This window comes from Plecotus auritus (genome assembly GCF_963455305.1).
Source record: "Plecotus auritus genome assembly, chromosome: 2".
Classification (NCBI taxonomy): Eukaryota; Metazoa; Chordata; class Mammalia; order Chiroptera; family Vespertilionidae; genus Plecotus; species Plecotus auritus.
In genome coordinates, this window is record NC_137771.1 from 70,803,367 (window position 1) to 70,830,661 (window position 27,295).

General features: G+C 40.3%; 1 protein-coding gene across 4 annotated transcripts in view; it reads left to right on the forward strand.

Annotated features, from left to right (window-relative positions):
* The window catches only part of ZNF326 (zinc finger protein 326), a 46,869-nt gene extending 19,875 nt beyond the window's left edge, over nt 1-26,994 (forward strand). For all 4 annotated transcript variants that reach the window (XM_080657912.1, XM_080657913.1, XM_080657914.1 and 1 more), the window contains 6 exons: nt 1,018-1,132; nt 9,314-9,461; nt 10,835-10,934; nt 13,304-13,434; nt 15,955-16,050; nt 23,951-26,994. In XM_080657912.1, coding sequence (XP_080514038.1) covers nt 1,018-1,132; nt 9,314-9,461; nt 10,835-10,934; nt 13,304-13,434; nt 15,955-16,050; nt 23,951-24,322 — 962 coding nt within the window. In that variant the 3' untranslated portion in view covers nt 24,323-26,994. The remainder of the gene's footprint in view (nt 1-1,017; nt 1,133-9,313; nt 9,462-10,834; nt 10,935-13,303; nt 13,435-15,954; nt 16,051-23,950) is intronic.
* Nucleotides 26,995-27,295: the final 301 nt, after the last annotated feature.

A 27,295-nucleotide genomic window follows, 5' to 3' on the forward strand; every position in this document is an offset into this window, starting at 1 on the left:
CCCAACTGCCCTCCCCTGCCAGCCTGGTCGCACCCAACTGCCCTCTCCTACAGGCCTGGTTGCACCCAGCTGTCCTCCCCTGCAGGCCTGGTTGCTCCCAATTGCCCTCCACTGCTGGCCCGATTGCCCCCAACTGCCCTTCCCTGCTGGTCTGATCACCCACAACTACCCTCCCCTGCCAGCCATCTTGTAGTGGCCATCTTGTGATGATGTTGTGGCTGCCATCTTGTGATGATGCATGATGTCACCTAGGCTTTTATTATATAGGATTATATTTGCATTAAAATGCTTTCTTAAAAAGAGGAAGAAACTGCTTTTATTTAGAGTTCATACCTTTTGAGAAATTTTGTGAAAGCTATAATATATACGAGTTTTTGTATCCATGGCTATTCTAGATTTCATTTAATTTTATTTTAATGCAGCGTCAGTTTACTTCAGCGTTTCTTAAAGTGGTATTCAAGATGATTTGAGGTCAGCAGTATTCAATCCATAAACCAATTAATAAAATTCTGTGACACACCAAAATATATATAATGCTTTTTCCTAATCTGACCAAAAAATAGGTATAATTTTGATTCATACACGCCAGATGGCTATTATTGTGTTGTTTGTTGTCATGTTTTAAATTTGACAAAGGAAAAAGAAGTCAGTGCCACTAAGGTATTGCATGTTTTAAAAATTCTTGTGGCACACCACTTAAAAATTGCTGTTTTAGGTGATAGTGATTTTATTGCTTAAAATGAGAATAAGGAAAAATGAACAGATTTAGAGAAGAAAAATATATAGCAAAGATCCCATAGATGAAAAGTAAATATGACAAAATTCATGATGATTACATACACTGGGTAATCTTGAACTCTTGAGTGTGTGTGTGTGTGTGTTTTTTTTTTTTTTTTTTGGTGAGTTCAATTTAATCTGATATCACCAAGTAAACTTTGCATGTCTGTATTTTATAAACTGGGACTGGAAAGGGAGAATGGAAATCTATAGTCTTAATATTTTTGTCTGATATCCTAGCAAAAATTGATCCAAAAAATGAAGAAGAAGAAGAAAAGCGGCGAATTGAGGCTCGGCGAGAGAAACAAAGGCGCAGAAGGGAAAAAAACAGTGAGAAATATGGAGATGGATACAGGTTTGTGCTTAGTAGTCAGAAAATGGGGCTCATTATAAAACCATTTTCTAGAAAAGGCAATTAATTGGAATGTAAAAAATTCCTGAGTATTAAATGAAAAGTTTTGATCAGAGATATATAGGAATGTTTTTGATTTTTGATAATTATATATAATTACCACTTAGAAAATATAAGAAAAAAGTCCCATTTAATAATGATAATTGTTTTATAACATCCAGAAATACAGTATTCTTAATAAGAAATATGTCATAATATGAGGAGAACCACAAAATCTTTGAGATTTTACTATATGGAAACATAGTAATATATATGGAGACATAGTAACATATATGTCTCCATATAGTAACATATATATATATATTTTTATTCTCACCCAAGGATATGTTTATTGATTTTAGAGAGAGGAAGGAATTCAGAGAGAGGGAGAGGGAGAGAAAGAGAAACATTCATCGGCTGCCTCCTGTACATGCCCTGACTGGGAATCGAACCCGCAACCTTTTGGTGTATGGAATGATGCTCCAACCAACTGAGCCACCAGGACAAGGCCATAGTAATATTCTTGGATAGGAAAACTAAATTTTACAAAAAGAATAATAAATGAGTAGATATTAGCTTTCCTAGATATTGAAACAGAAAGCTATACTAGAAAAAGGTAATCAGTGTAACTGAATTATTAACTTGTAAGCAGATGTGTTATATATAAGAATGTAATCTATACTAATAAAAGGGTAATATGCTAATTAGACCGGACATCTTTCGGACATCCTTCTGGACAAAGCCAAGGTGGCATGGGCTGAGGCAGAGGTGGTTAGGGGTGATCATGCCGGCAGGGGAGGGCAGTTAGGGGGCGATCAGGCCAGCAGGGTAGTAGTTAGGGGGCGATCAGGCTGGCAGGGGAGGGCAGTTAGGGAGCAATCAGGCAGGCAGGCAGAGGTGGTTAGGGGCCCTGCAGGATCAGCAGTCGGACATCCCCTGAGGGGTCCTGGATTGGAGAGTGTGCAGGCCGGGCTGAGGGACAGCCCCTCCTCTCTTTCCTCCCCCGCCCCCTGCAGGAATTTCATGCACCCAGTCTCTAGTGTATAATAAAGAAGATAACTGCAAATGAAAGGGGAATTACTTGAACAACTGAACAATAACAAGAAAAATAGTTTAGATCCTCTTCTTACACCAGCAAGGATGAATCCAGATTAATTAACCTAAAAAAATGGAAAATAACAGGAAACTAAAATGGAACATTTTAATCCCTGCAAGAAGATTTTGTTTTCTAGGCTTAAAAGTTCTACAATAAATTACAAAAGTTCTACAATAAATTACAGATTTGTTTAGATACAAATTTAAAACTTAAAAGGAAAACAAACAGACTTGGGAAATATTATAAACATGAAAAATGGTTAATGTTTAAGTTAGATAAATATCACTGAACCAGAATTTTTAAAAAAACAAGGAAACAAGATGCCCAATACATAATTTGGTGAAAGAACAACAGTTATGTAATAATTGTAGGGTAAATAAACTGGAAATTTAAATAGTAGTATAGCATTTAATAGCTAGGAAGAAAAAATATTGATTACAGTCAAAAGACATAATTTTCTGGTGACTATATAACATAACTACTGGGAAGCAATTTACCAGTTTTTAAAAATGTCTTGAATTTTTTTATACTTTTTATCTCTCCAAGAAAATAACCTAAAAATGTAGAAGAGTTTAATCTGAAAAGATGCTCATTACAGCATTATTTATAATAGCTCCAAAACCAGCAGTAGCGTGTGACCAATCATATGTAAGGTTAGACACATCCCTTCATGGCTCTTATGCCTTTGGTTATAAAGCCTGAAACAATATGCAGAAAATGCAGGCACAATAGAAAAATGCAGGGTGGGGCAAAAGTAGGTTTACAGTTCATATGAAAAATAATACCATAATTCGTGACTAATAATACACGAATAAATTGTTTCATGTACTCACAACTGTAACCTATTTTGCCTCACCCTTTATGTACGAAAGATGTAAAGTTATGTATAGGAAAAAAAGAGACTACTAGGAAGTTTTGTTAAAAAGGCAGTATTAATATTTATCTTTATTCCTCTGGGCAGGGTACTACTTATGCTAGGGAAATAAAAAACACAAAATTGAAAAAGTAAATTCATTGTTTTTTCATTCAAAATACAGTTTTGCTCTATAAAGGTTAACTTGTGTGTGTAGCATGAAGGGAATGAAATATTTCAGCTAAATGAATTTTCTAGATGTCTAAAACTATTCAAAAGATAACATTTTAAGAGCAGAATCTGCAAACCCTTTCAAGGAGGTATTTTTAAAATGTATGAGTTTTCTTCCATATTAAACAGGATACTTTGTTATTACTTGGTTTTAATATATACATTGGTTTTGTTTATGTAAAATGTAGTAAAAGAAAATTGAGTTGCATCTAATTCCCAGATTTTTTGCTTGATACTAGTCGGTAAGGTATTACTTGTGTAATCTTTGTGTCTAGCTTTAATAACATTTAACGATGTTCTTTCTCGTTTGTTACTTCTAATTTGTTGGAACCTGAGAAACAATATAATTAAGCTTATTTAGAATTAACTCATAAAAAGAAATTTTAAGGGGCAGCTGCCCCTTGTGGTCCTTGGGAATATCTCCCACTCTGATATCATTCTTCTTTTGACAAGGATAATGGATGTGGTTACTTTGGTGCAGAAACAAATTAAAACAAATGTTTTGTATCAAATGTTTAGGAGTTAAAAGATGATTTTATATTATAGGATTAATTTTTCTATTTACCCTATGAATACTTTATCCAATAAAATTATAGGTTTGGATATGATATATCCATGTTAATATATATTGTGATTTGGAAAAAATAAAAGAAGTGAGCTTTCATCTAGCTGTTTTTTCCATAATTCTGAATATAAACTTGATGACATAACTAAAAGAGTATTATTAGTTCAATTACATTGTCATTTTTGGATAAGTATCTTTTTAAATAGTCTAGAAATTATTTCAATTTATCAGAACAGTTTTTGAGTTAGGATAAGAGATTTACAGAAAGTAACTATTCTTGTAATACATATATTCTTGGATATTTGAGTGTTTTTAATATAATAAAGAGGATGGAAAGATAGGGAACTGTAGGGAAAGGAATGGGTTTTTGAGAGGTGCAGACAAACAGTATATGGTGAAGAGTGCCAAAAGAAAGTACAAAGTAGTCATATAGGAGACTCTGTATAGGGGTGCGGGAAAATGGATCAGTGGATTTTAACAGATTTAGGAATGGTGCGGGGGACGACAATAGGAGTTGTTAGGCAGCTCAGGTAGAGGTCATGGTTTGAGGTAAAAAAGCAAAGAAACAGGAATGTTTTCTTCATATTCAGGAAATGGAAAGCTATTTAGATTGAAAAAGACTGTAGTGGGGTGAAAGGTGTAAGCTAATTGAGACATTTAATGAAAACATACTATGTTCCAGATACTGTTAAAGTTATTAGTGGGTGAAGCCAAATGATAGGAGAGAGTAAGTGCTGTTCTTAATGGCAGCTGAAAGCATTTTAACTTTTTTTTGAGCCACAAGGAGCCAATGAAGCTTTTTGAGCAATAATGTGCTGTTGCCTCCTTTAGGAAGCAACAATAATCCTAATATATAAAAACCTGGGGTCTGTCACATCCACAATGACCGGAGGCTCGACTTAATGCCCAGGCTGCACGTGCAGCAGGCTCTGGTGGGTTAGGACTTGTGGCAGCGGAGACAGGGACTGGGGAGGTGGGGCCAGCACTCACACTCACTCACAATTGCACACATGCACAGACAAACACAGCGCCCACCAGCTCACAGCCTTTTCTCCCTTTCTTTCCCACCCTCCCAGTTCACTCTCGTAGCCTATTTCAGAACTAGAGGCCTGGTGCACGAAATTTGTGCACGGAGGGGGCGTTCCCCTCAGCCCAGCCTGCACCCTCTCCAATCCGGGACCCCTTGGGGGATGTCCGACTGCCGGTTTAGGCTACCGGCAGTCAGACATCCCTCTCACAACCCTGGACTGCTGGCTCCTAATCGTTCACCTGCCTTCCTGCCTGGTCACCCCTAACTGACCCCCCACTGCCAGCCTGATTACACCTCACTGCCTCTGTGTGCTGGCCTGATCGCCTCTAACTGCCCCCCTGCTGGCCTGGTCACCTGCAATTGCACACCACCCCCCCCGACCTGGTTGCCCCTCACAGCCCCCCCGCCGGCCTGGTCACTCCACACAGCCTGCTGTTCAGTTGTTTGGTTGTCCCTCACTAACTCCCCTGCCGTCCTGCTTGCCCCACGCAGCCTGCTATTTATTCGTTCGGTCATCCCTCACTAACCTCCCTGCCAGCCTGGTCGTAGGCAGCCATCTTGTGAGGGCATGAGAGTTAATTTGCATATTATCTCTATTATATAGGATGAGGAAACAAAACAGACTGGGCCTGAAGAGGCCTGGATGGAAGGGAGGGTGGGCAGAGGGTGGAGTGGCCCCCACTGGCCCCGCCCCGTCTGGCCTCGCCCCCTCCCAGCCAGGAAAGAGGAAGAGAGAGGCAGGGAGGCCTAGAGGACTGCTGAGAAAAACAAAGACAAAGACTGGGCGAGATCAGGCCAACAGGGGAGGGCAGTTGGGGGCGAGATTAGGCCAGCAGGGGAGGGCAGTTAGGGGTGATTAGGCAGGCAGGCAGGCAGAGCAGAGGAGAGGAGAGGTGATCAGGCAGGTTAGCTGTTAGGAGCCAGTGTTCCCAGATTGCGAGAGGGATGTCCGACTGCTGTATCCCTGTGGGATTGGGCCTAAATCGGCAATCGGACATCTCCCAAGGGGTCCCCGATTGGAGAGGGTGCAGGCTGGGCTGAGGGAACACCCCTTTACCCCCGTGCACGAATTTTGTGCACTGGGCCACTAGTCTATATCTATAATAATAAAAGCATAATATGCTAATTAGACTGGACGAAGCCATGGTGGTGGGGGCCGAGGCAGAGGTGGCCACCACAGGCGCAGGGGCTGAGCCCCTTGCACGAATTTCATGTACCAGGCCTCTGTCCTATCTAATAAAAGAGTAATATGCAAATTAACCATCACTCCGCTACACCCACAGCCATGCCCACCAGCCAATCATGAGTGAGTATGCAAATTAACCCAACCAAGATGGCTGCGGCCATGGAGAGAGCAGGAGGGAGGCTTGGGTTCCCCCGGCGATGGAGGAAGCCAAGCTTTCCGCCTGCCCTTGCCAGCCCACTCCAGGTTACAAAGTTTCAATTATAGAAGGTAAATAAATCCCAACAAAATTGGCGGTAGCCACGGAGCTGGAGAGAGCAGGAGGCTAGGGTTGCCCCCGGCGATGGAGGAAGCCAAGCTTCTGAAGCCCTGACCTGCCTTGGCTTCTGCTTAAGGCTACAAAGTTTGAATTATAGAAGATAAATAAATCCCAACAGAAATGGCTGCCACCATGGAGCAAGCAGAAGACTTGGCTCTGCTCTAGGCTACAAAGTTTCAATTATAGAAGATAAATAAATCCCAGATAACAGGGCCTCTGCTTGGGTCACCTGGGGGGCATGGCCAGCCTGCAAACCACCACAGGCCCCTCGCCCAGGCCACCCCACGCCCCAAGGGAACCCCCACCCAGATCTGGGACACCCTTCAGGGCAAACCAGCTGGCCCCCACCCATGCACCAGGCCTCTAGCCTATCTAATAAAAGAGTAATATGCAGATTGACCATCACTCCAACACACAAGATGGCTGCCCCATGTGGTCAAAGATCCTGCCCCCATGTGGATACAAGATGGCCACCATAAGATGGCCAACAGGGGAGGGCAGTTGGGAGGGACCTGGTCTGCAAGGGAGGGCAGTTGGGGGCGATCAGGCCTGCAGGGGAGGGCAGTTAGGGGTGACCAGGACTGCAGGGGAGGGCAGTTAGGGGCAAACAGGCTGGCAGGGGAGCAGTTAGGCATCAATCAGGCTGGCAGGGTTGTGGTTAGGGGGTGATCAGGCTGGCAGGCAGAAGCGGTTAGGGGCAATCAGGAAGGCAGCAGGCGAACAGTTGGGAGCCAGCAGTCCTGGATTGTGAGAGGGATGTCCAACTGCCCGGTTTGGGCCTAAATGGGAAGTCGAACATCCCTCATGGGGTCCCAGATTGGAGAGGTGTAGGCTGGGCTGAGGGTCACCCTCCCCCCCATGCACGAATTTCATGCACCAGGCCTCTAGTATATACATAAAAGCCTAAGTGACCATTCGAACGGTTGCTATGACGTGCACTGACCACCAGGAGGCAGACGCTCAATGTATGAGTTGCCCCCTGGTGGTCAGTGTGCTCCCACAGCGGGAGCGCCACAGACGCTGGGCTCATGGCTGGCGAGTGCAGCTATGGCAGCGCAAGCCTCTTCTGCGGACACTTCCCCTGTGCCTTCCCCATCTGGACCAGGATTGAGACCGGCATCGGGACTGACTGGGTGCGAGCCTGTGGCTGCTTCTAGGTCATGGGCATGCCAGTATTGCCCTAGGACGGGTGTGCGGAGACCGCAGTGGAGCGGCAGTGAGCCTACCGAGCGGCGGTGGCCTCAGCAGGCTCAGTGGGGCCTGGATGAGCTGGAGCAGAATTAGTGGGAGTGGCGTGGTGCCAGGCCAGGGCTCGGGCTCCTCCCCACCGCCTGCTCCTTCGCACACTACTACATCCCTCGAGGGATGTCAGACTGCCAGTTTTGGCCCAGTCCCCACAGGCCAGGCTGAGGGACCCCACTGGTGCATGAATCTGCACCAGACCTCTAGTTAGTTGAATAATTACCATGTGCCAGGAACTGTTCTAAGGACTTTATATGTATTATTTATTTACTAGAGGCCTAGTGCACAAATTTGTGCACAAATTTATGCACAGATAGGGTCCCTCAGCCTGGCCAGCGATCAGGGCCGATTGGGGCCAGCCAGCCAGGGGGAGGGACTGCGGTAGGTTGGTTAGCCACAGGAGGTTGGCTGTGGGAGCACACTGACCACCAAGGGGCAGCTCCTGCATTTAACGTCTGCCCCCTGGTGGTCAGTGCGCATCATAGCTACCAGCTGGTCATCCAGTCATCTGGTTGTCCGGTCATAATGGTTGCTTAGGCTTTTATATATATAGATTTATTTGTTAGTTTGTTTTTTAAATATATTTTATTGATTTTTACAGAGAGGAAGGTGAGGGATAGAGTTAAAAATATTGATGAGAGAGAAACATCAATCAGCTACCTCCTGCACACCCCCTCCTGGGGATGTGCCCTCAACCAAGGTACATGCCCTTGACCAGAATCGAACCTGGGACCCTTGAGTCCACAGGCCGACGCTCTATCCACTGAACAAAACTAGTTAGGGCTTATTAATTTTTTAAATCCTGGTCTCATTAAGATAAGAAAATTAAGTCCCAGAAAAAGTTAACGTAACTTGTCCAAGGTCACACAAGGTGGCTAGGGTATCAACCCAGAAGTTGGCTCCGATGCCATACTCTTTACCAGGAAAATAAGTCTAATAGTAGTGAAAGGAATTAATCGGAAAATGGAGGCTGGACACAAAGAAACCAGTTAGGAAATGGTGGTTATAATTGTAGGAAAAGGAAATGAGAATATGTAAGATAGGAGCAGTTAAATGGGAGAAAATGAGGGACTTCATTTTGGGTTGGTTCCAGAGCTTCTAAATGCATGCATTTGTTCAGACCAGGACTGTTAGTTATCCTGAAGTGGTCTTTAGGGAACAGGACTTTGGTCACCCAAGAGTTCCAAGGGAGTGAATTATGGTTGTCTGATGTCCCACCTGGCTGTGTTGATACTATTTTGGTGGTTTGGAAACTGGAGGATGGAACAGAGTGTAAAACAAGTAGTGGAACTTTGAAAATTGATACTTTCCATGGTTTGCTTTGGCTTTCTAACTGGTCTAGGCTAGAAATAGAGAGTTTGGGATTAGATGAAGTAGATATAGATATTCTCTCTTTCATACTCAGAAGCTCCAGGGTGGGTCAGAAATGCAAAGTAGTATAATGACAGTGTTATCCAAATAGGTATTTAACGAAATATTATTATTTTTTGACTTAAGCTAAATTTACATCACCCATAAAATGGAAGAAAGGAAATCATGCTACTAAAATTAGTTTCATTATTATCTTTATATGTACTCTGTAAGTAAATAAAGTAATATATAAAGAAATACTTTTTTCCCTTATAGAATGGCATTCACATGTTCGTTTTGTAAATTTCGAACGTTTGAAGAAAAAGATATTGAACTGCATCTGGAAAGTTCTTCACACCAGGAAACATTAGATCATATTCAGAAACAAACTAAATTTGATAAAGTAGTTATGGAGTTTTTGCATGTAAGTAGCTGTTTTTAAAGTGAAAAGCACTTTATCTGAAATTTCAATTTATTGTTTTTTTGTAGTTCTCCATTTCCCATATTATGTTTCCAAAATTTTAATTTACTCTTTACTTCGTTATTTTAAAATGAACCCGGAATTAGATGTGAATTCCTCCTGTATAATATAATTTAGATTTATTATTTGAGGGGACATTTTATGTTTCTCACAGTAATTTCTGGTACAGGTGTCAGAAAAAGAATTCCTTTAACAACTTTATTAATGCAGAATCAGCTATCATCCATTGAGGGGGTCTGTGTATGTGGTTTTGTGCTGAGTATGCTGATATTTTATTTGAGCCTCAGAACAACTCCTTTTTTTATCATGAAAGATCATGCTCAGAACAGTTTAATGACTCAGTAAGTAATAGAGTTTGAATTCAGAACCAGAGAGCCAGGTGTCTGTTTAGTGTCCTTTGTATTATGAGTGTGTGGTCATTAGTTCAACAATTTTTCTTGAATATTTATGAAATGTGCTGTGTAGGCACTGAAGACCCAGACACTACCCTCATTGAACAGACAACAGCTGGAAATAGAACACACTCATACACAGATGACACAGTTAAGTGGGAGGGCCAAGAATGATAGTATGTGCAGAAGGGGTTTGGAGTAAGGGAGGATAGTTGGGTTCAGGGATACTTAAGGAAGGTGCTAGAGCTGGACTGCTGATTGTGCATACAGTTAATTTGGGCAGAAGAGATAGACTTGTTAGAAGGCTAGAAATGCAATGATCACTCCTCTATATCCTTGCAGAATTGTGTCCCTTAATTATAATTTTTTGTAATTCATTCCTTAACTGGTTCTTGTCATTTAGGACTTAAGTGTTCACCTGCCCAGAGAAGACCTCTTTTTTTTTTTTATAATTTAAAAAAATATATTTTAATTCATTTCAAAGAGGAGGGGAGAGGGAGATACTAGTATATAGAAATATCAACGATGAGAGAGAATCATTGATTGGCTGCCTCCTGCACATCCCCTACTGGGGATCAAGCCTGCAACTGGGGCATGTGCCCTAACCGGGAATCTAACCATCACCTCCTGGTTCATAGGTTGACGCTCAACCACTGAGTCACACTGGACAGGCCAGAGAAGACCTTGACTTGTCTCCTCTCTTTGATTTCTTTTACTCTATCTGCCTAAAATATGTTTTGAAAAGTGAATACTTTTTGTATTTTATTGGTACATTATGATAATCTTTTCAACTGAATTGTAAGCTTCTTTAGAACATATACTAGTTCTTATATAACACATACTGTTTCATAGGCCAAGCATGGTGCTGAGCATATGCTAAATGCTCACTGATTATTTTTTGGATTCTTCTATTTTGTTTTCTAGGAATGTATGGTGAATAAATTCAAGAAAACATCTATTCGCAAGCAACAGACAAATAATCAAACAGAAGCAGTCAAAATAATTGAAAAAGATGTTATGGAAGGTAAGTAAACAAATTGTTTTAGAAAATTTACATGTATATTTTACGCTGTAACCTATTTCTATGTAAATGATGCCCACTAGAGTGATACAGTACATAGTTATGTTTGGTAGCACTGAGTGGGTTATAAGAAATGAACTTTGACTTCCTGTTCTCATGTTTGCAAATTTATCACTTCCTACCCTTGTGGCCTTCACTTCAGTTTTAGAGGAAAAATCAACTTTACTTCTGGATGGAAGTTCTACCATCTGTCTTTCTTTCTTTTTTTTTTTTTTTTAAATATATTTTATTGATTTTTTACAGACAGGAAGGGGGAGAGGGATAGAGAGTTAGAAACATTGATCAGCTGCCTCCTGACACTCCCCACTGGGGATGTGCCTGCAACCAAGGTACATGCCCTTGACCGGAATCGAACCTGGGACCCTTGAGTCTGCAGGCCGATGCTCTATCCACTGAGCCAAACCGGTCAGGGCTGCCCTGTCTTTCTTATCCCTATCATTTCCTTAAGGACTTTTCCTCTTCCGTTTTTCCTTTTCTCTTTTAATTCCCTCCCTGAAGCTTATTCTTATCTTAAAAATAAAAAAAAGCCAAAGGAACAGAGGAAAATAAAAAAGGACATCTGTTCACCTAAAACGCTCCTTTCTCTTTAAACAGCCGAGCTTCGTTAGGCACAGTCCACACTGGTCTCTGTTTCTTCACTTCCCATTTATTGCTTTACCTATAGTAGATAATTTTCTGTTACTATTAGTTGACTGAAACTGCCCTGACAAAGGTTACCAGCACCAACTTCAATAGATTCTTTTGAATCATTATCTTACTTCTGCAACATCTTCCACTAATAACTTTATTCTCTGTGAATCCATTTCCTCCCTTGGTTTCTCTGATACCTCACTGCCCTGATGTTCTCTGTATTTTCTTGTCATTTTTTACTTTGTGTGCTTTTCTTTGTGTATCAGGCTTTTAGAAGTCAGTATTTCCCAGTATTCTGTCATTTGTCCCATTATTATCTCTCTGTTTCTTCCTGTATTATTTACAGAGCTTAAATTAACACTTTTGTTAATTACTTATGCATCTATTGCACAGATCTCTCTTTTGAACTCTAACGTTATACATCCAAGTGCCTATTCACATCTCTCTTCAGCAGTTCCACAAAATCAACATATCCAAAAACTCTGACCTATCTTTGAGCATCCTCCAGCCCATGAAGAAAACAAAACAAACACTCTACAAATACCTCCTTCATTATGTTGGAAAGTGGCCCTACCATCAAAGCCAGAAGTACGAAGTTAAAACCTGAGTACTTACTGTGATTTGATTCTATCTGTAGCATTGTGTCCTTTAGGTTCCATCTTGTGTAAATGTCTACTAAGTCTGTTTATCTCCTCTTTAAATAATGCATTTGTTCAAATCTTTGTGTGTTCTTTTGACAATTATAGTATTTTGCTAACTAGTTTTCTAACTTCCAGTCTTTCTGACCTCTAATTCTACTATATTGCATCATTACTTCAAGAATTTTCAGTGATTCCCCCCATTCAGAATAAAATTCAAATTCTGAAGCATGGCACAAAAGGCTCTCCATGGTCTAGGCCAGTGGTCGGCAAACTGTGGCTCGTGAGCCACATGCGGCTCTTTGGCCCCTTGAGTGTGGCTCTTCCACAAAATACCACAGCCTGGGCGAGTCTATTTTGAAGACGTGGCATTAGAAGAAGTTTAAGTTTAAAAAATTTGGCTCTCAAAAGAAATTTCAGTCGTTGTACGGTTGATATTTGGCTCTGTTGACAAATGAGTTTGCCGACCACTGGTCTAGGCCTTTCTCTTTTTCTCTGTTCTCATCTTTTGTCCTTTCTTTATACTCTGTGCCCCAGAATTACTTACAATTCCCAGAAGGAGCCATTTTTCTCTTAAACCTACCCCTTGCATATATTTATATATTTACCTGTAATAAACATCAATTACTATTTTCAAGGTCCAACATATTTTGTTCCTCATGAATCCAATTTTTATGTCTTTGCCCCTAGTCCTAGCCACCCACATTCATAATCATGAAAATTCTTATTTTACCAAAAAAAAAATCACATTTTTTAAAATATTTTCTTTTTGGGATGGATGTATAGGCTTCAGACCATAATTATATAACATGACTAGGAAATATAATGTAATTATACTTTATAATTTTAGTCTTTTGTCCATGTGCTTTTAATATATATGTGCAGATTTATGAGATATATAGAAAAACTCAACATAAACTATATACTCCAATCCTACTAGTATTTTGGGAAGGAGTATAAATAATGATGGAAACAAAATAATAAAACTAGATTTGTCTGAAATAAAAATATATGAATCATTATTATTTATTGGATTTTTTGTAGGTGTCTCTGCCGATGATCACATGATGAAAGTAGAGACTGTTCACTGCAGTGCTTGTAGTGTGTATATCCCTGCTTTACATAGCTCAGTTCAGCAACACTTAAAGTCTCCTGATCATATCAAAGGGAAGCAGGTAAGTTTGCTTCTATCCTAGCATCTATCCTAATGAAGTCCTTAAACCATTCATCATTTCCTTATTGTTCTTTAAAGGCCATTGTGTACAATCCTAGTAATCTCACCTGTGAATTACTGTAAAGATAGCTAGAGAGAGGCAATATGCATAGTAGTTAGATTGTGGGCTCTGGATCAACACATTTTGGGTTTGAATTGTGGTTCAGGACATACATGTAAATTAATTTTGTTTAACTTTCTTTATGTGTAAAGTGGGGATGGATAAATCATCCTACTTTTATGTGACTATTTAAAGACTAGAGGCCCAGTGCATGAAATTTGTGCACTCGGGGGTGGGAGGGTCCCTCAGCCCGGATTGCTAGAGGTCGCAGGCCAGGCCAGCCCAAGGACCCTACCAGTGCAGGATCGGGGCCAGAGAGAGATGCAGGAGGTTGGCCAGTCCAGGAGGGACCGCAGGAGGGCTCCAGGGCATGTCCGGCTGGTTTTGCTTAGTCCCAATTGGCTGGACCCCAGCAGCAAGCTAACCTACTGGTTGGAGCGTCTGCCCCCTGGTGGTCAGTACACGTCATAGCGACTGGTTGACTGTCTGTCCCCCGGTGGTCAGTGCATGTCATAGCGAGCAGTTGAATGGCCTTAGCATATCATTAGCATACTACACTTTGATTGGTTGAATGGCCATCCAGGCGACCAGACACTGCATATTAGGCTATTATTATATAGGATTAGGTTAATGACAATATAAAAGGCACTTAAAATAGTGCTTGGCACATAGTAGGCATTCAGGAAATCATAGCTGTTATTGAACTGTTCCCTTTTTTTAACTTTTTTTTAAGTTGATACAAAATGATTGTGTGTGTGTGTTATGTGTGTTTTAGAACAAAGAAGGAAGGAATGATTTGGTTATAACATTTTTCTGTAGTTAGGAAAAGTGAAAGTAAAAAGTAGGATTATCAGTTACTATCTATTATTACATTTTTTAGAAGAATTTACTAAAATATTCTAGAAGAATTTTTTTTGTTAGCATATTTTTGCTTCTATATTGGTTGCTTTTATTTAGTCAAATTTATTTCAAGTAAAAATGTTTATATTGTGCAAAATTTGAAAGGCAAATTTAAAAATGTAAATGTTAAAGACAAGTTTTTTTTAAAAAAATTGATTTGAGAGAGTGAAAGGGAGAGAGACAGTGAGATGGGTGGGGGAGGGAGGGAGAAAAACATTGATTTGTTGTTTCACTTATTTATGTATTTATTGGTTGATTTTTTAAAAATAATTTTTATTGATTTCAGAGAGGAAGGGAGAAGAGAGAGATAGAAACATCAATGATGAGAGAGAATCATTAATTGGCTGCCTCCTGCACACCCGCAACCCTGAATGTGCCCTTGATCGGAATTGAACCCAGAACCCTTCAGTCTGCAGGCTGATGCCCTATCCACTGAGCCAAACCAGATAGGGCTATTGGTTGATTCTTATATGCTTTGACTGAGCACCAAACCCCACAAACTTGGCATATTGAATGATACTCTAACCAACTTAGCTACCTGGCCAGGGCTGAAGATTTACGTTTTAAATAGAACATGCTTGGTTCTCAAATTCATATTTTGTATTAAAGTGAATCTCATTTAACTCAAACTTTTTCAGACTTTTTTTTAGCTACTTTGAGCACATATAATATTTTAAAAATCTTAGTCTTTCCCTTTTGATATTCCTTTGGCACTTTTTGAAACTAGACATTGCATAAATTACCTTTTCTCCCTTATGTAAAACTAAAGGCCTGGTGCACAAAATTCGTGCACTCGGGAGTGGGGGTCCCTTAGCCTGGCCTATGCCCTCTTGCAGTCCGGGAGCCCTTGGGGGATGTCTGACTGATGGCTTAGGCCCAGGCTCCCGCCACCGCCTCTGCACTCACCAGCCTTGAGCTTGGCTTCTGGCTGAGCGGCACTCCCCTGTGGGAGTGCACTGACCACCAGGGGGCAACTCTTTTTTTTTTTTTTTTTTTAGGGGACAACTCTTGCTTGAGCGTCTGCCCCCTGGTGGTCAGTGCATGTCATAGCGACTGGTTGTGCCGTTGTTCAGTCAATTTGCATTTTAGCCTTTTTATTATATAGGACAGGATAGGATAAGATAGTCTTATGATAGTTATAGCCCAAAGGTAGAGTAATTACTCTAGCTCAAAACTTATTCTTTCTTTCTCTAGCATGAAAATTAATAGTTGGAGTAGTTGGCACTGGGCTAGGTGGAGGTAGAATAGAAAGGAGGGAAAGCAACTGTTTAGAATACCTAGACTTAAATTATATGGTGACTGGGGGTGTGTTGTTGAAGCTGATCTGCTCATTGAATCTTCATTGTTTTAATCCATAGAATATTTACCTGTGGCCACAGCAACTGTTGCTTCTTTATAGCTTAATTTGCCAGAAAGTAAACCACTTAAATCTAACAATTTGAGCATATGTTGTTATTTTAATATGGAAATTTTTTTTATGACATGGCTTTCAAGTACTTAAGTGTATTCTATTTTTTATAGGTTTATAAGGAACAAATAAAAAGAGAGAGTGTCTTGACTGCTACAAGCATTTTGAATAATCCAATAGTGAAGGCGCGATATGAACGTTTTGTCAAGGTAAGATGTTAGGGTATCAGCTCTTTAGGTTATATTGTAGTATTGTAATAATTAAATGGTGATAGTAACTCTTTATGATATTTAAATATAGTACAACATTAGAAAGAGTTGGTCTTAATATCTTGCATATATGTAAAACATCTGTTTTTCCTAATTGTTGGGGTTTGTGGCGGGAGAGAGCCATAAGCCATTTTTCCCTTAACCCCTTCCTAGCTCTGGATCATTTGAGAATTGCACAGGAGTCTGATAAGAAGATCACAATGTCAGCTTTATTCTCGATTTTTAGAAAATGGTTGACTTGAATATGTTTTAGATAGGTAGTTATGTGAATCTTCTAACATTTCATTGCTAAATTACACAGGTTTATATCTGCCGGGGTTCTTGTCCCAGCATTACGAAAGGTTCAGCAATCTGCAGAAAGGTTGTGCATAGATGATTAAAGAGTGCGGAGATGAAAGATAGTTTTGAAAGGCATTGGGGGTCAGAGCAGCTTCAACTGAAGGAGCTAAGGACTCTCCTTGTCCCAGGACCCTGTGCTTTTTATTAACACAATTTGTGCTAAGGCAAGGTGGAGATAATACACTTCAAAGGGTAGGGTACAGAAGCATTGTCAGATTGGGGAATAGCCTACAGCTGTTCAGGTGTTTGGCCAACAGGAGGCAATAACATGTAGATTAAGATGCCCTGAGCTGTCTGGCAGCAAGCAATCATCCTATTCAGGTTTGGGGGAAGTGCCTTTCCAGCTGTTCCAACAGGTAATTACATATGTGACTCAGCCCTTGTTGAGCCCCCCAAGTTTCATCAACCTTTTGATAAAACTGTTGTAATTATGACATGCTGGAATTGGCTCCCTGCAATGTTCACCAACCTCTTACTGGTTTAGGTGGATAGCAACAGCTTTCCCCTAGTTTACCATGTGACATAGAATAGACTAGAATGCAGCCTTTCTATTGATAGGAAGACCCAAAAAAAGGGACCCAGAAGGGATTGAGCTGTGCATGTCCAGTTTCTTCCAAGTATACTAGTTGGATAAGTCATTCCTTGGATGAAGTTGGAGGGGAAGCAGATCAGCTGTGTTGCTTCAGAAAAACCCTCCCTCATGGAATCAGGAGGCCAGGAGAAAGGTTTGCCCCTAATGTCAGGAAACTCACATGTGAACAATTAGTTATATCTGGCCCACTGCTGCTCACAATTTTTGCCCTATAGTACTGAGGAATATTTTCATTACATAAAATCCTTTACATATTATGGACACTTAAGTACAAACAGTAACTTAATTATTCAGGAAATAATAGAAATACATATTAGATTTTAGTTTTTAGTGTTTTTTTGTTTTGTTAATCCTCACCAGAGAATATTTTTTCCATTGATTTTTTTTTTTTTAAAGAAAGAGTGGAAGGGGATGGGGTGGGTGAGAGAGAGAGAGATATCAATGTGTCACATAGTTTGGTTGTCCCCTGCATGCACCCCAATGGGCAGGGATCGAACCTGCAAACCAGGTATGTGCCCTTGACCAAGAATTGAACCTGAGACCTTCCATGCACAGGTCAGTGCTCCAACCACTGAGCATCACTGGCCAGGGCTAGTTTTTGAGTGTTTATAAAATAACAAGAGGCCTGGTGCACAAATTCATGCATGGGAGGTTGGCTGTGTTGGCGGGAGGGACTACATGAGATTGGCTGTGGGGGGGCGGGGGAGGGACCATGGGAGGTTGGCCAGCCAGGGTGGGGAGGGACCACAGGAGGTTGACTGGCCGGAATTGGGGGAGGGACTGTGGGAGGTTGGCCGGCCGGGAGAGGGGCTGCGGGAGGTTGGCTGGCCGGGGGATGGACCGTGGGAGGTTGGCTGTGGGAGCGCACTGTCCACCAGGGGGCAGCGCCTGCATTGAGCATCTGCCCCCTGGTGGTCAGTGGGTGTCATAGTAACCGGTCATTCTGTCGTAAAGTTCGCTTAAGCTTTTATATATATAGATACTTTATTTTAAAATCATCCTACACCGAAAGAGTTATGTTGAAGATTTACAAAAGTTTCTTATTTACATTAGTAACTAAATCTTTATAAATTAAAGAAGTTTTGTTTATTTTGGCTGTTGTGGTGATTAACCACAATCAATGGTAGTTGGCCAATTCAGTGCCAACAGGTATCTCCAGTTTGTTGTGTGGTGAAGAAGGAAACTTGATTCAATGCAAAACAGCTTAATTGTGATGCAGATGGCTGTGAAAACCTCAGGGTTGTGAGGCAGCCAGAGTGTAGGTTCTTCTCTACCTAGGCAGCTCTGTTCTGCTCCTGTTTGTCTACTCTATTCTGTGCCAGTCTGCTCTGGCCTGCACTGGTCTGCTCTGCTCCACTCCAGTGAGACATCTTTGGTATTTCAGCTCAACCAGGGAGACACATATATTCGTTCTTAGATAGAAAGGGGAAGTGCTCTCTCAGAGCCAAAGGAGCTGGCTTATATGGACAGAAGCTCCTGCCCCTGGTCCCTGATTTGTCCATCCTCATGCAAATGTGGACTCCAAATCCTCACAGTTTGATTGGTCTAAAAGGCACTGTTCTGATTGATCATAATAGAGATGCACAGCTTCAGTTGGATAGGGAAAGCCTCAGTCCTGTTGGTTGAAATAAGGGCTGGCACAGGTGGCAGGAGCAGTGCATGCCTGCAATTTAGTGCAGGCTTCTCCCCAAAGTGCAGTTTGCATGACATGCCCCTGTGTAGAAATGGCTGCTAGGCTCTGTTGTGTTTTTTTGTTTGTTTGTTTTGTTTTGTTTTAATTTGAGCCCAGTTAGCCACCCAGAAGCCCTTCTTGGTAGTTGTTTTCTTTCTCAGGGTTTACAATGCTTAATAACCATTAAGTTATCCTTCAACTAAGTGCCTTCCAAGTTGAATAAATCTCAGTTCTTTTGGTTTATTCCTTAGGGGCTTATTTTCAGATTTGTTAACCATATTTGTCATTGTTTACTACATTCTTTTATTTTTATTGATTTTTTTAGAGAGAGAGAAACATCAATTTTGTTGTTCCACTTATTTATGCATTCATTAGTTGATTCTAGTATGTGCCCTGACCAGGAATCAAACCAGCAACCTTGGTGTTTTGGGACGATGCTCTAACCCAGTGGTCGGCAAACCGCGGCTCGTGAGCCACATGTGACTCTTTGGCCCCTTGAGTGTGGCTCTTCCACAAAATACCACGGCCTGGGCGGGTCTATTTTGAAGAAGTGGCGTTAGAAGAAGTTTAAGTTTAAAAAATTTGGCTCTCAAAAGAAATTTCAATCGTTGTACTGTTGATATTTGGCTCTGTTGACTAATGAGTTTGCTGACCACTGCTCTAACCAACTAAATTATCCAGTCTGGGCTTTACTACATTTTTGACACCACTTTTAAAAAGCGAATGCAGCACTAATTGAAATCCAAGTTTTTGGGACATATAGCATCAAAAAGATAGGAGCTAAATTAGGAAAAATTAGATTTTTATCCTTGCTATATCATAAACTTGAGAAGTTAATGGTTTCTATTGATGTATGAAAATAAGTTTTAAAGAGAGAACACAAATTAGAATTTCTACATAGGGTTTTCACGCTACACTTTAGAATCAGTTCATGGAAAAAGAGACATCACTGGTGTGAGTGTCTTGCTCATGGACCTATTTTGGAGAAAGTACCTGAACTGAGGAGAACTCAAGATCCTTTACTCTGAATGTGATCCATGGACCAGCAGTATTGGCATTACCTCGGACCTCATTAGAAATGCAGTTTCATTTTTAGTTAATGTCCAGGCCTATTGAATAAGGATCTTCATTTTCACAAGATTTCAGTTGATTCATTTGCATTAAAATTCAAGAAGCACTGATGTCACATTGCTCAATGATTTTCCTTTGTTCTGCATTTCTATCTACTCTATTTCCTGTTGTCATTCCCCAGAATATCCTCTGTTTGTAGTCAGCTCTGGTCATGGCTTAAAACTCTTACTTCCAGGTGCTCTCAGTCTGACAAAATACCCTTTTTAATTTTTACCCCATGAAGATATCACTTCATCAGTTTCTTTTAGTTCTCCAATTGTGTCTTGTTCTCTTCACTCCCTGGCCTGGACACTCACGGTCAGCTTTTACAATAATGCAGTGCTGCCATTCTAAAACTCCTTACTCATCTGTTCTGCCTCTTACCAGTTCCCAGCACTGTGCCATCTATGGTTAGCTTTATTAACTGTCTGTCGTGCTAAAAATATCATGAAATTGTTTGCCACAGTTTTACTGTAGTTCACAATAATTTTACTTATTACCTATCAATGTAATATGTTTCCGTAGTGATTGCTTCAAAACTGTTCTACTCTTCACATAGCCAGATTTTTCATCCTTACTCCCCTCACTTCCTATATTCTTATTTCTTTCTTCTCTTAGGGTTATTGAGACCATTAGATGCGAACTCTATAGTTCTCTCTTCTCTGCCTTAGATTAATCTTTCCCTCACCTTTTTTGTTATCTGTGAGGGAAAAGACACTTTTTTACCCTTCATGTGTGTTCTTATTTCATCAGTTATCTCTTTCCTTACCTGCATCTGACTTCCCCCCTCTTTATTTTATTATCTTACCCAAACAGACATGCTTATGAGATCCCTACACTAAACATGACTTAACTTTTCTTAGTCTCTGGTCATACGTGAAAAGGTAGTTTACCCTGCGTTGTGCTCTTTACTTCCTCTATATTATTCATTCTTTAACCCAGTAGTTCTCAATTGGAGATATGTAATTAGAATCACCTATTAGGCTCAAATCAAATAAAAATCTGCCTACGCCCTACGCTCTTTTTAAGACTTTCAAAATTAGGGTATTCTAAATATCTCTGATAAATTATCTCTGAAATGCTTCTTAAATATGCAGATTACCAGACTTCTTCCCTGGGAATTTTGACTCAGGAGATCTGAAATTGAATCAGGAATTTGTGTTTTTTAGCAAGAGTTCCACTACTTGACTAAAGTAAAATTTGGGAATGTCGGACATGGGCCTTTGTCTTTTGAGAGCTTTGTGGGAAATTGTGACAAATACTTCTTGGGTAAAACTTTCACTTATGTCATCCTTTTGAAACTGCTCTAAGATGATCAGTGACCTAATTTTCAAATGATAAATTATTCTTTATTATTTTAAACTTATCAAATAATTGGATAGTAAAATAAATCCCTCACGGAGCTTTAATAGTTATCAACTTTACTGACCTTTTTCCATTCTGTTTACTGTTACTTGATTGCATTAATTGACACTGCTGATCTATCACATATTCTTGAAACTTTGTTTTGGCAGATACTTTGCTGTCTTGGGTTTCCTCTTACATTCAGTGTTCCTTTTCTAACTTCTACCCCCAAGTATAGGCATTTTCAAAGGGTTTTATTCTTGGAGCTTTTTTTCTACTTTCTCCCCCAGCCTACCCCTGCATTGTCCCATTTAAAACCTTGGCTTCACCACTTACTCTGTGCAAGCAATTCACAAATCTAAATGTCTTACTTTGAACCCTCTTCTGAGTTGCAATTTATAGCTGCCTGTTAGTCATTTAGACACCTGAAGTTGTAATTATAGGTAGCGTATACCTGCTGCTTCTTTTTTCTTCATCCTGTTTTAACTGTTCTGTTACTGGTGCCACAACATATTTTATACTTCCCTTTCCTGGGCTATTAGAGTAGCCTCCTCACTAGTATTTCTTTTCTTGCTGCTCCAGCTTATCCTGCACAATCCTACCTGGTTTATCTTAAAGTGTATAACTAGTCTTATAAAAACCTTTATTACCTCTTCATTCATGCTATATTAACATAGCCTTCTGATGTGGTCCAATTTTTGAGACTTAATTCAGATACATAATTCAAGTATTTATTTAATTGATTTTAGAGAGAGAGAAAGGTACAGAGAGGGAGAGAGAAACATCCATGTGAGAGAGGGATATCAGTCAGCTGCCTCCTGCACGCCCCCTACTGGGGATGGAGCTCGCAACCTGGGCATGTGTCCTGACCAGGAATCAAACCAGAGACCTTTTAGTACGTAGGACAACATTCAACCAATTGAGCCACACTAACTAGCACATCAGTTATTTAAATAAAAATATTAAAATACAATTGTGTCTATGAATGTTTAGTGAATTAAAAATTTGTCCATTTTTTTAAAGAAAAATTAGGTAGATTATTTTCATTTGCATTTTTTAAAACATTTTTTAAAAATTTATATAGCTTATGCTATATAAACTTATTATTGCTTTCTTTTTAAATATGTTTTTATTCATTTTTTTTAGAGAGAGGAAAGGAGAGGGAGAGAGAGAAACATTGATGGAAAATATCGATTTGCTGCCTCCTGCACTCCCCCTACTGGGGATCGAGTCCACAACCTGGGTATATGTCCTGACTGGGAACTGAACTGGTAATTCTTGGTGCATGGGATCATGCTCAACCAACTGAACCACACCAATCAGGCTCATTTGTTTTTAAAGCTATTCTGCAACAGCAGTACATTGACTACTAGTATAATTAAGTAGAAGATAAATATCTGAAAAAAAATATTTTTATTGATTTCAGAGAGGAAGGGAGAGGGCGAGGGACAGAGAGAGATGAGAGAGAATCATTGATTGGCTGCCTCCTGCACACCTCCTACTGGGGATGAGCCCATAGCCTGGGCATGTGTCCTTGACCAGAATTGAACCCAGAACCCTTCAGTATGCAGGCCAACACTCTATCCACTGAGCCAAATTAACTAGGGCAGAGTTAGATATTTTACTACATCTACTTAGTTTCTACGAAAACCCATGTATTTGTCTTTGTTCTACACACATAGAAATTTTAGAAATTCAGTTAAAAAAGTAGGGCCTTTAAGCCTTCCAGTTTATCAGTATAAAGTAATGACTTCAGAAATGGATATACTCACTTTGGCATGAATAGGTACTCAACAGATATTTATTGGTTTTGTCATCTATATATATAAAAAGCTAGCGACTGTAGCGACCAGAATGACTGGTCGCTATGACGCCCACTGCGGCCAGCGAACTGGCTGATCAGGGGGTGGGACCGGCTAGCCAGCCTCCCACGGCCCCTTCCCCCGCCCGGCCCCGCCCCTGATCGGCCTCTCCAACCCTGATTGAGGGTGGGGTAGCTGGCCAACCTCCCTGTGGCCCTTCCCCTCTGGCTGGCCCTGCCCCCAATTGCCCGCCCTACTCCGACCAGCCTGCAGCCCCTCCCCTCAGCTGGCCCTGCCCCTGATTGCACCCCTTACCCCAATAGGGGGCGGCGCTGGCCAGCCAACCGCCTGCAGCCCCTTCCCCTGGACGGCCCCACCCTAGATGGGCCCCAACCACCTCAATCAGGGACAGGGCTGGTGGCCAACCACTTGCGGCCCCTCCCCCTGTCTGGCCCCACCCCCGATGGGCCCCTACCAGCCAGCTCTGCTCCCGATCGCCCCCCCCCCCCCCACTCTGATCAGGGGCAGGGCCTACTGGCCAACCACACATGGCCCCTACCTGAGGCCACTGGCCCCCGATTGGCTCCCCCCCCACCCCATTCACAGGCAGGGCCAGCCAGCCATGGGGAGGGGCTCTGCGCAGTGGGCCACGCCCCCAGTTGGCCACCCCACCCCAATCGGAGGCAGGGCCTGCCGGCCAATTGCCTGAGGCCCTTCCACCCAGCTGGTCCGCACTGTTCGGGCCTTGATTGGGGCAGGCTGGCCAGCTGACCAACCTCCCGCTGTCGCATCCTCCCGACAGGCCCGGCCTTGATCCGTTCCAATTGGGGCTGAGCCAGCCGGACCCCACCTGTGCATGAATTCATGCACTGGGCCTCTAGTGTTAAAATACAAAGCTTTAAAAGTATTTTGATGATATAATATATTAAAATTTCAGATATGAAATGTGCTGATTTTAAAAGTTATTTCTTATGTTTTTAGGGTGAGAATCCTTTTAAAATTCAAGATCATTCTCAAGATCAGCAAATAGAAGGAGATGAAGAGGAGGAAGAAAAGATTGGTGAACATATTGAAGAGGAGGAAGAAGAGGAGGAAGAAGAGGAAGTGGGGGAAGTGGAGGGAGTAGAGGAAGTGGAGGGAGTAGAGCAAGTGGAGGGTGTAGAGGAAGCAGAGGGTATAGAGGAAGCAGAGGAAGCAGAGGAAGTAGAGGAAGGTGGGGGAGAAGGTAAAGGAATAGAGGGAGTGGGAGACACAGAGGGGACAGGGGAAGGAGCGGGAGTGGGGGAAGGAGGGGAAGAAGCAGCAAAGGAAGAGCATGTCAGCCTCCCTGCTGACCAACCAGAAGAAAATTAAATATAAGGTATTAGATATAAAAGAAGCTTTAAATTTCTGTCCTAATGTGGAAAAGGGTAAGAATTTTAATAGTTTAAAATATGAGAGTTAACACCCATGTTGCATGCATTCCACACATTAAAATTTTATTTTATATAATTTCTAAATGTTTGGCATTTGTTTAAATAAAATGAAGGTATTAGTTTAGTTTTTATAGTTACCCAACTTAGATTCAATAAATTGTTTGTATAATTTGTAAGCTTAATTTTTATTACTTTATTGGTGTTAGGATAACAGATATGTATTGTTAGTATATCTATTCTAATCATTTGAACTTAAATGCTGCTCTTGGGAGTATATATTCAAGTGTGCATTAATGTTTTGAATACTTACCCTGGAAGAGATTAATTGGGCAAGTATTTTGTGCTCTGTGTATTTTTTTACTGCATTGAACATTGAATAGTAATTTGCGTTAAGATACGCTTCAAGGCTTTTTGTGACCATGTTTCCCTTTGTAGTAATAAAATGTTTTTTTACAAAAACTCTACCTGGATTAGCAATTTTACATGAAACAGTTCAGCCATTAGATGAGTATTTAAAATCAGGATTTGCCTAATGCATGAGTTCAGCTCACAGGTATTTTAAGATGATTGAGAAGACTTGAATTATAGAAAAAATTTACCTCAATCATATTTTAAAATGTATACTAAATATTTTTTAATATGTCAAGTAGAGGTCAGTCTATAACTTACCTATTTATACTTGCTTTAATTAATTTCATTTCTTGGTGCCTGTGTCAAATCTTGAAATCTTTTTGAAAATACATTTGAATACAAGTAATTTTTCATAGTTGTGTTAGTTATTTTGTCATGTCAGTATTTGGTTGAAGAACCAAGAAGCAAACTATCACTTTTTAAAGAAAAGAATTATTTCTCTTGAATATTTCTCTCCTCTTTTTACTTTTTGTAAGCCATATGCTTATATACTGTAATAATAAAAGCATAATATGCTAATTAGACCAGACAGTCGAACAACCTTCTGGACAATCTTCCGGACAAAGCCAGGGCTGTGAGGGCCGAGCTCCTTGCACGAATTTCGTGCATCAGGCCTCTAGTACACTCTAAAAGAGAAAACGAGATTGATAGGTGATCTGTTTTCAAGTGACCATTTATGTCACTGAAAAACAGTGCTCTCTCTTTGGATCTTTACTCTGGCATCTTTTGAGAGGGGCTCTCTTTCAAGGAAATTAAAATTTGAGGCACCAAATGGATCTAGATATGGATGTATTAACTAATTTCAAGGCATTAAATGGATGATTGGGCATTTGTAGAATTTCACAGATAATTTCTCTCTTTGCATACAGTTAAAGCTTTAAAATAGATTTAAAAAAATTTTTATAAGTTTTTATTGATTTGAGAGAGAGAGAAAGGGAGATATAGAATCATTAATGTGAAGCATCGATTGGCTGCCTCATGCATGCCCCCTATTGGGGATGAAGCCCGCAACCAGGGCATGTGCCTTGAGTGGAAATTTAACCAGTGACCTTTTGATGCATGGATCGATACTCAATCCACTGAGCCACATCGGCTGGGCTAAAGAGAATTTTTAAAATTAAGGCCAATATGAATTTGTTCTTGTGGGCTAGATTCGCTTATCTTTCAGCTGGGAAAATACAATGGGCATTTATATTCACTTACAGGGATTTGGAGCCAAGAAAGGTTAGTGAAGATGGGAGAAATTGGGAGCCTATCTAGGAGTCTAGGTACTTTAAATGGCTTCAAGAAAGAAAGTCTTTTTGCTCAGAAGTTTATATTTTAAGGATATTAGGATCTGATCAATCCTTTTGTTTTTCCTTTTTAAAAAAATATTTGTGGAAGGGCTAAGGTAAAAGGAGAATAGATCTCTTAGGGTTAGAATTAGTAGGTTCTTTTGTTTCTAAGTAGGATTTTTTTTTAAAAAATAAACTTTTGGAAAGAATCCTGTATAACAACTTCTAAGTAAATGTTTTAGAATGAGAGATAGGCAAGTACATCCAAGTAGTAATTTTTGTGGGAAACATGTAAAATTCTTTATTCAGCATAGTATTAATAAATTATACTTTGTTATTGTGCTTAATTTAGAAATTACCAATTTGATAATTTATAAAAGGCAGTTTAATTTGCAGGCAGATTAATTTTTGTGATCCTTTATGTTTATATTTTCAGTACTTTTGTGATAAAAGTTTATATATCTTTAAAAATTTAACTTCTGTTATCTAAATACAGCGTGTCACAAAAAAAACTACACACACTTCAAATAATTATAAAGGCAGTGCTTATTAAAATACATTTCATTTTAAAATGTAATAGAATCAGTTGTTAAAGTGTGTATACATTTTTTTGGGATACCCTGTATTTGTTTTCTTTATTAAAAAACTAAACATTAGTTCTAATAACCAAAGAAATTTATTTACAACCTACACAGTTGCTTAGGCCAGATGTCTACAGACTGTACTATAGTCTTCCCTGTTTAGCCCTTCCTACCTCCAGTCTATCAGAAAAGTCTATGTTTACTGCTTCCAAAATTTATCTGCTCACTCTTCCATCTCTTCTGCTATCAACCCAGTTCTAGTCACCATCATCTCTTTCTTAGACTATTGAAATAGCTTATTAAATAATCTTGCTTCCTTCCACCTTGACATGGTTAGACTCATTAAAAAAAAAAAAAAAAAAAAAAAAAAATATATATATATATATATATATATATATATATATATATATATATATTGATTTTGGAGAGGAAGGGAAAGGGAGAAATAGAAACATCAGTAATGAGAGAGAATCATCGATTGGCTGCCTTCATCACGCCCCCTATTGGGGATCAAATCTGCAACCTGGGCATGTACCTTTGACCGGAATCGAACCTGGGACCTCTCAGTCTGCAGGCCTATGCTCTATCCACTGAGCCAAACCAGCTAGGGCTAGACTCAGTTTTGCACACAGAAGTATAATCATT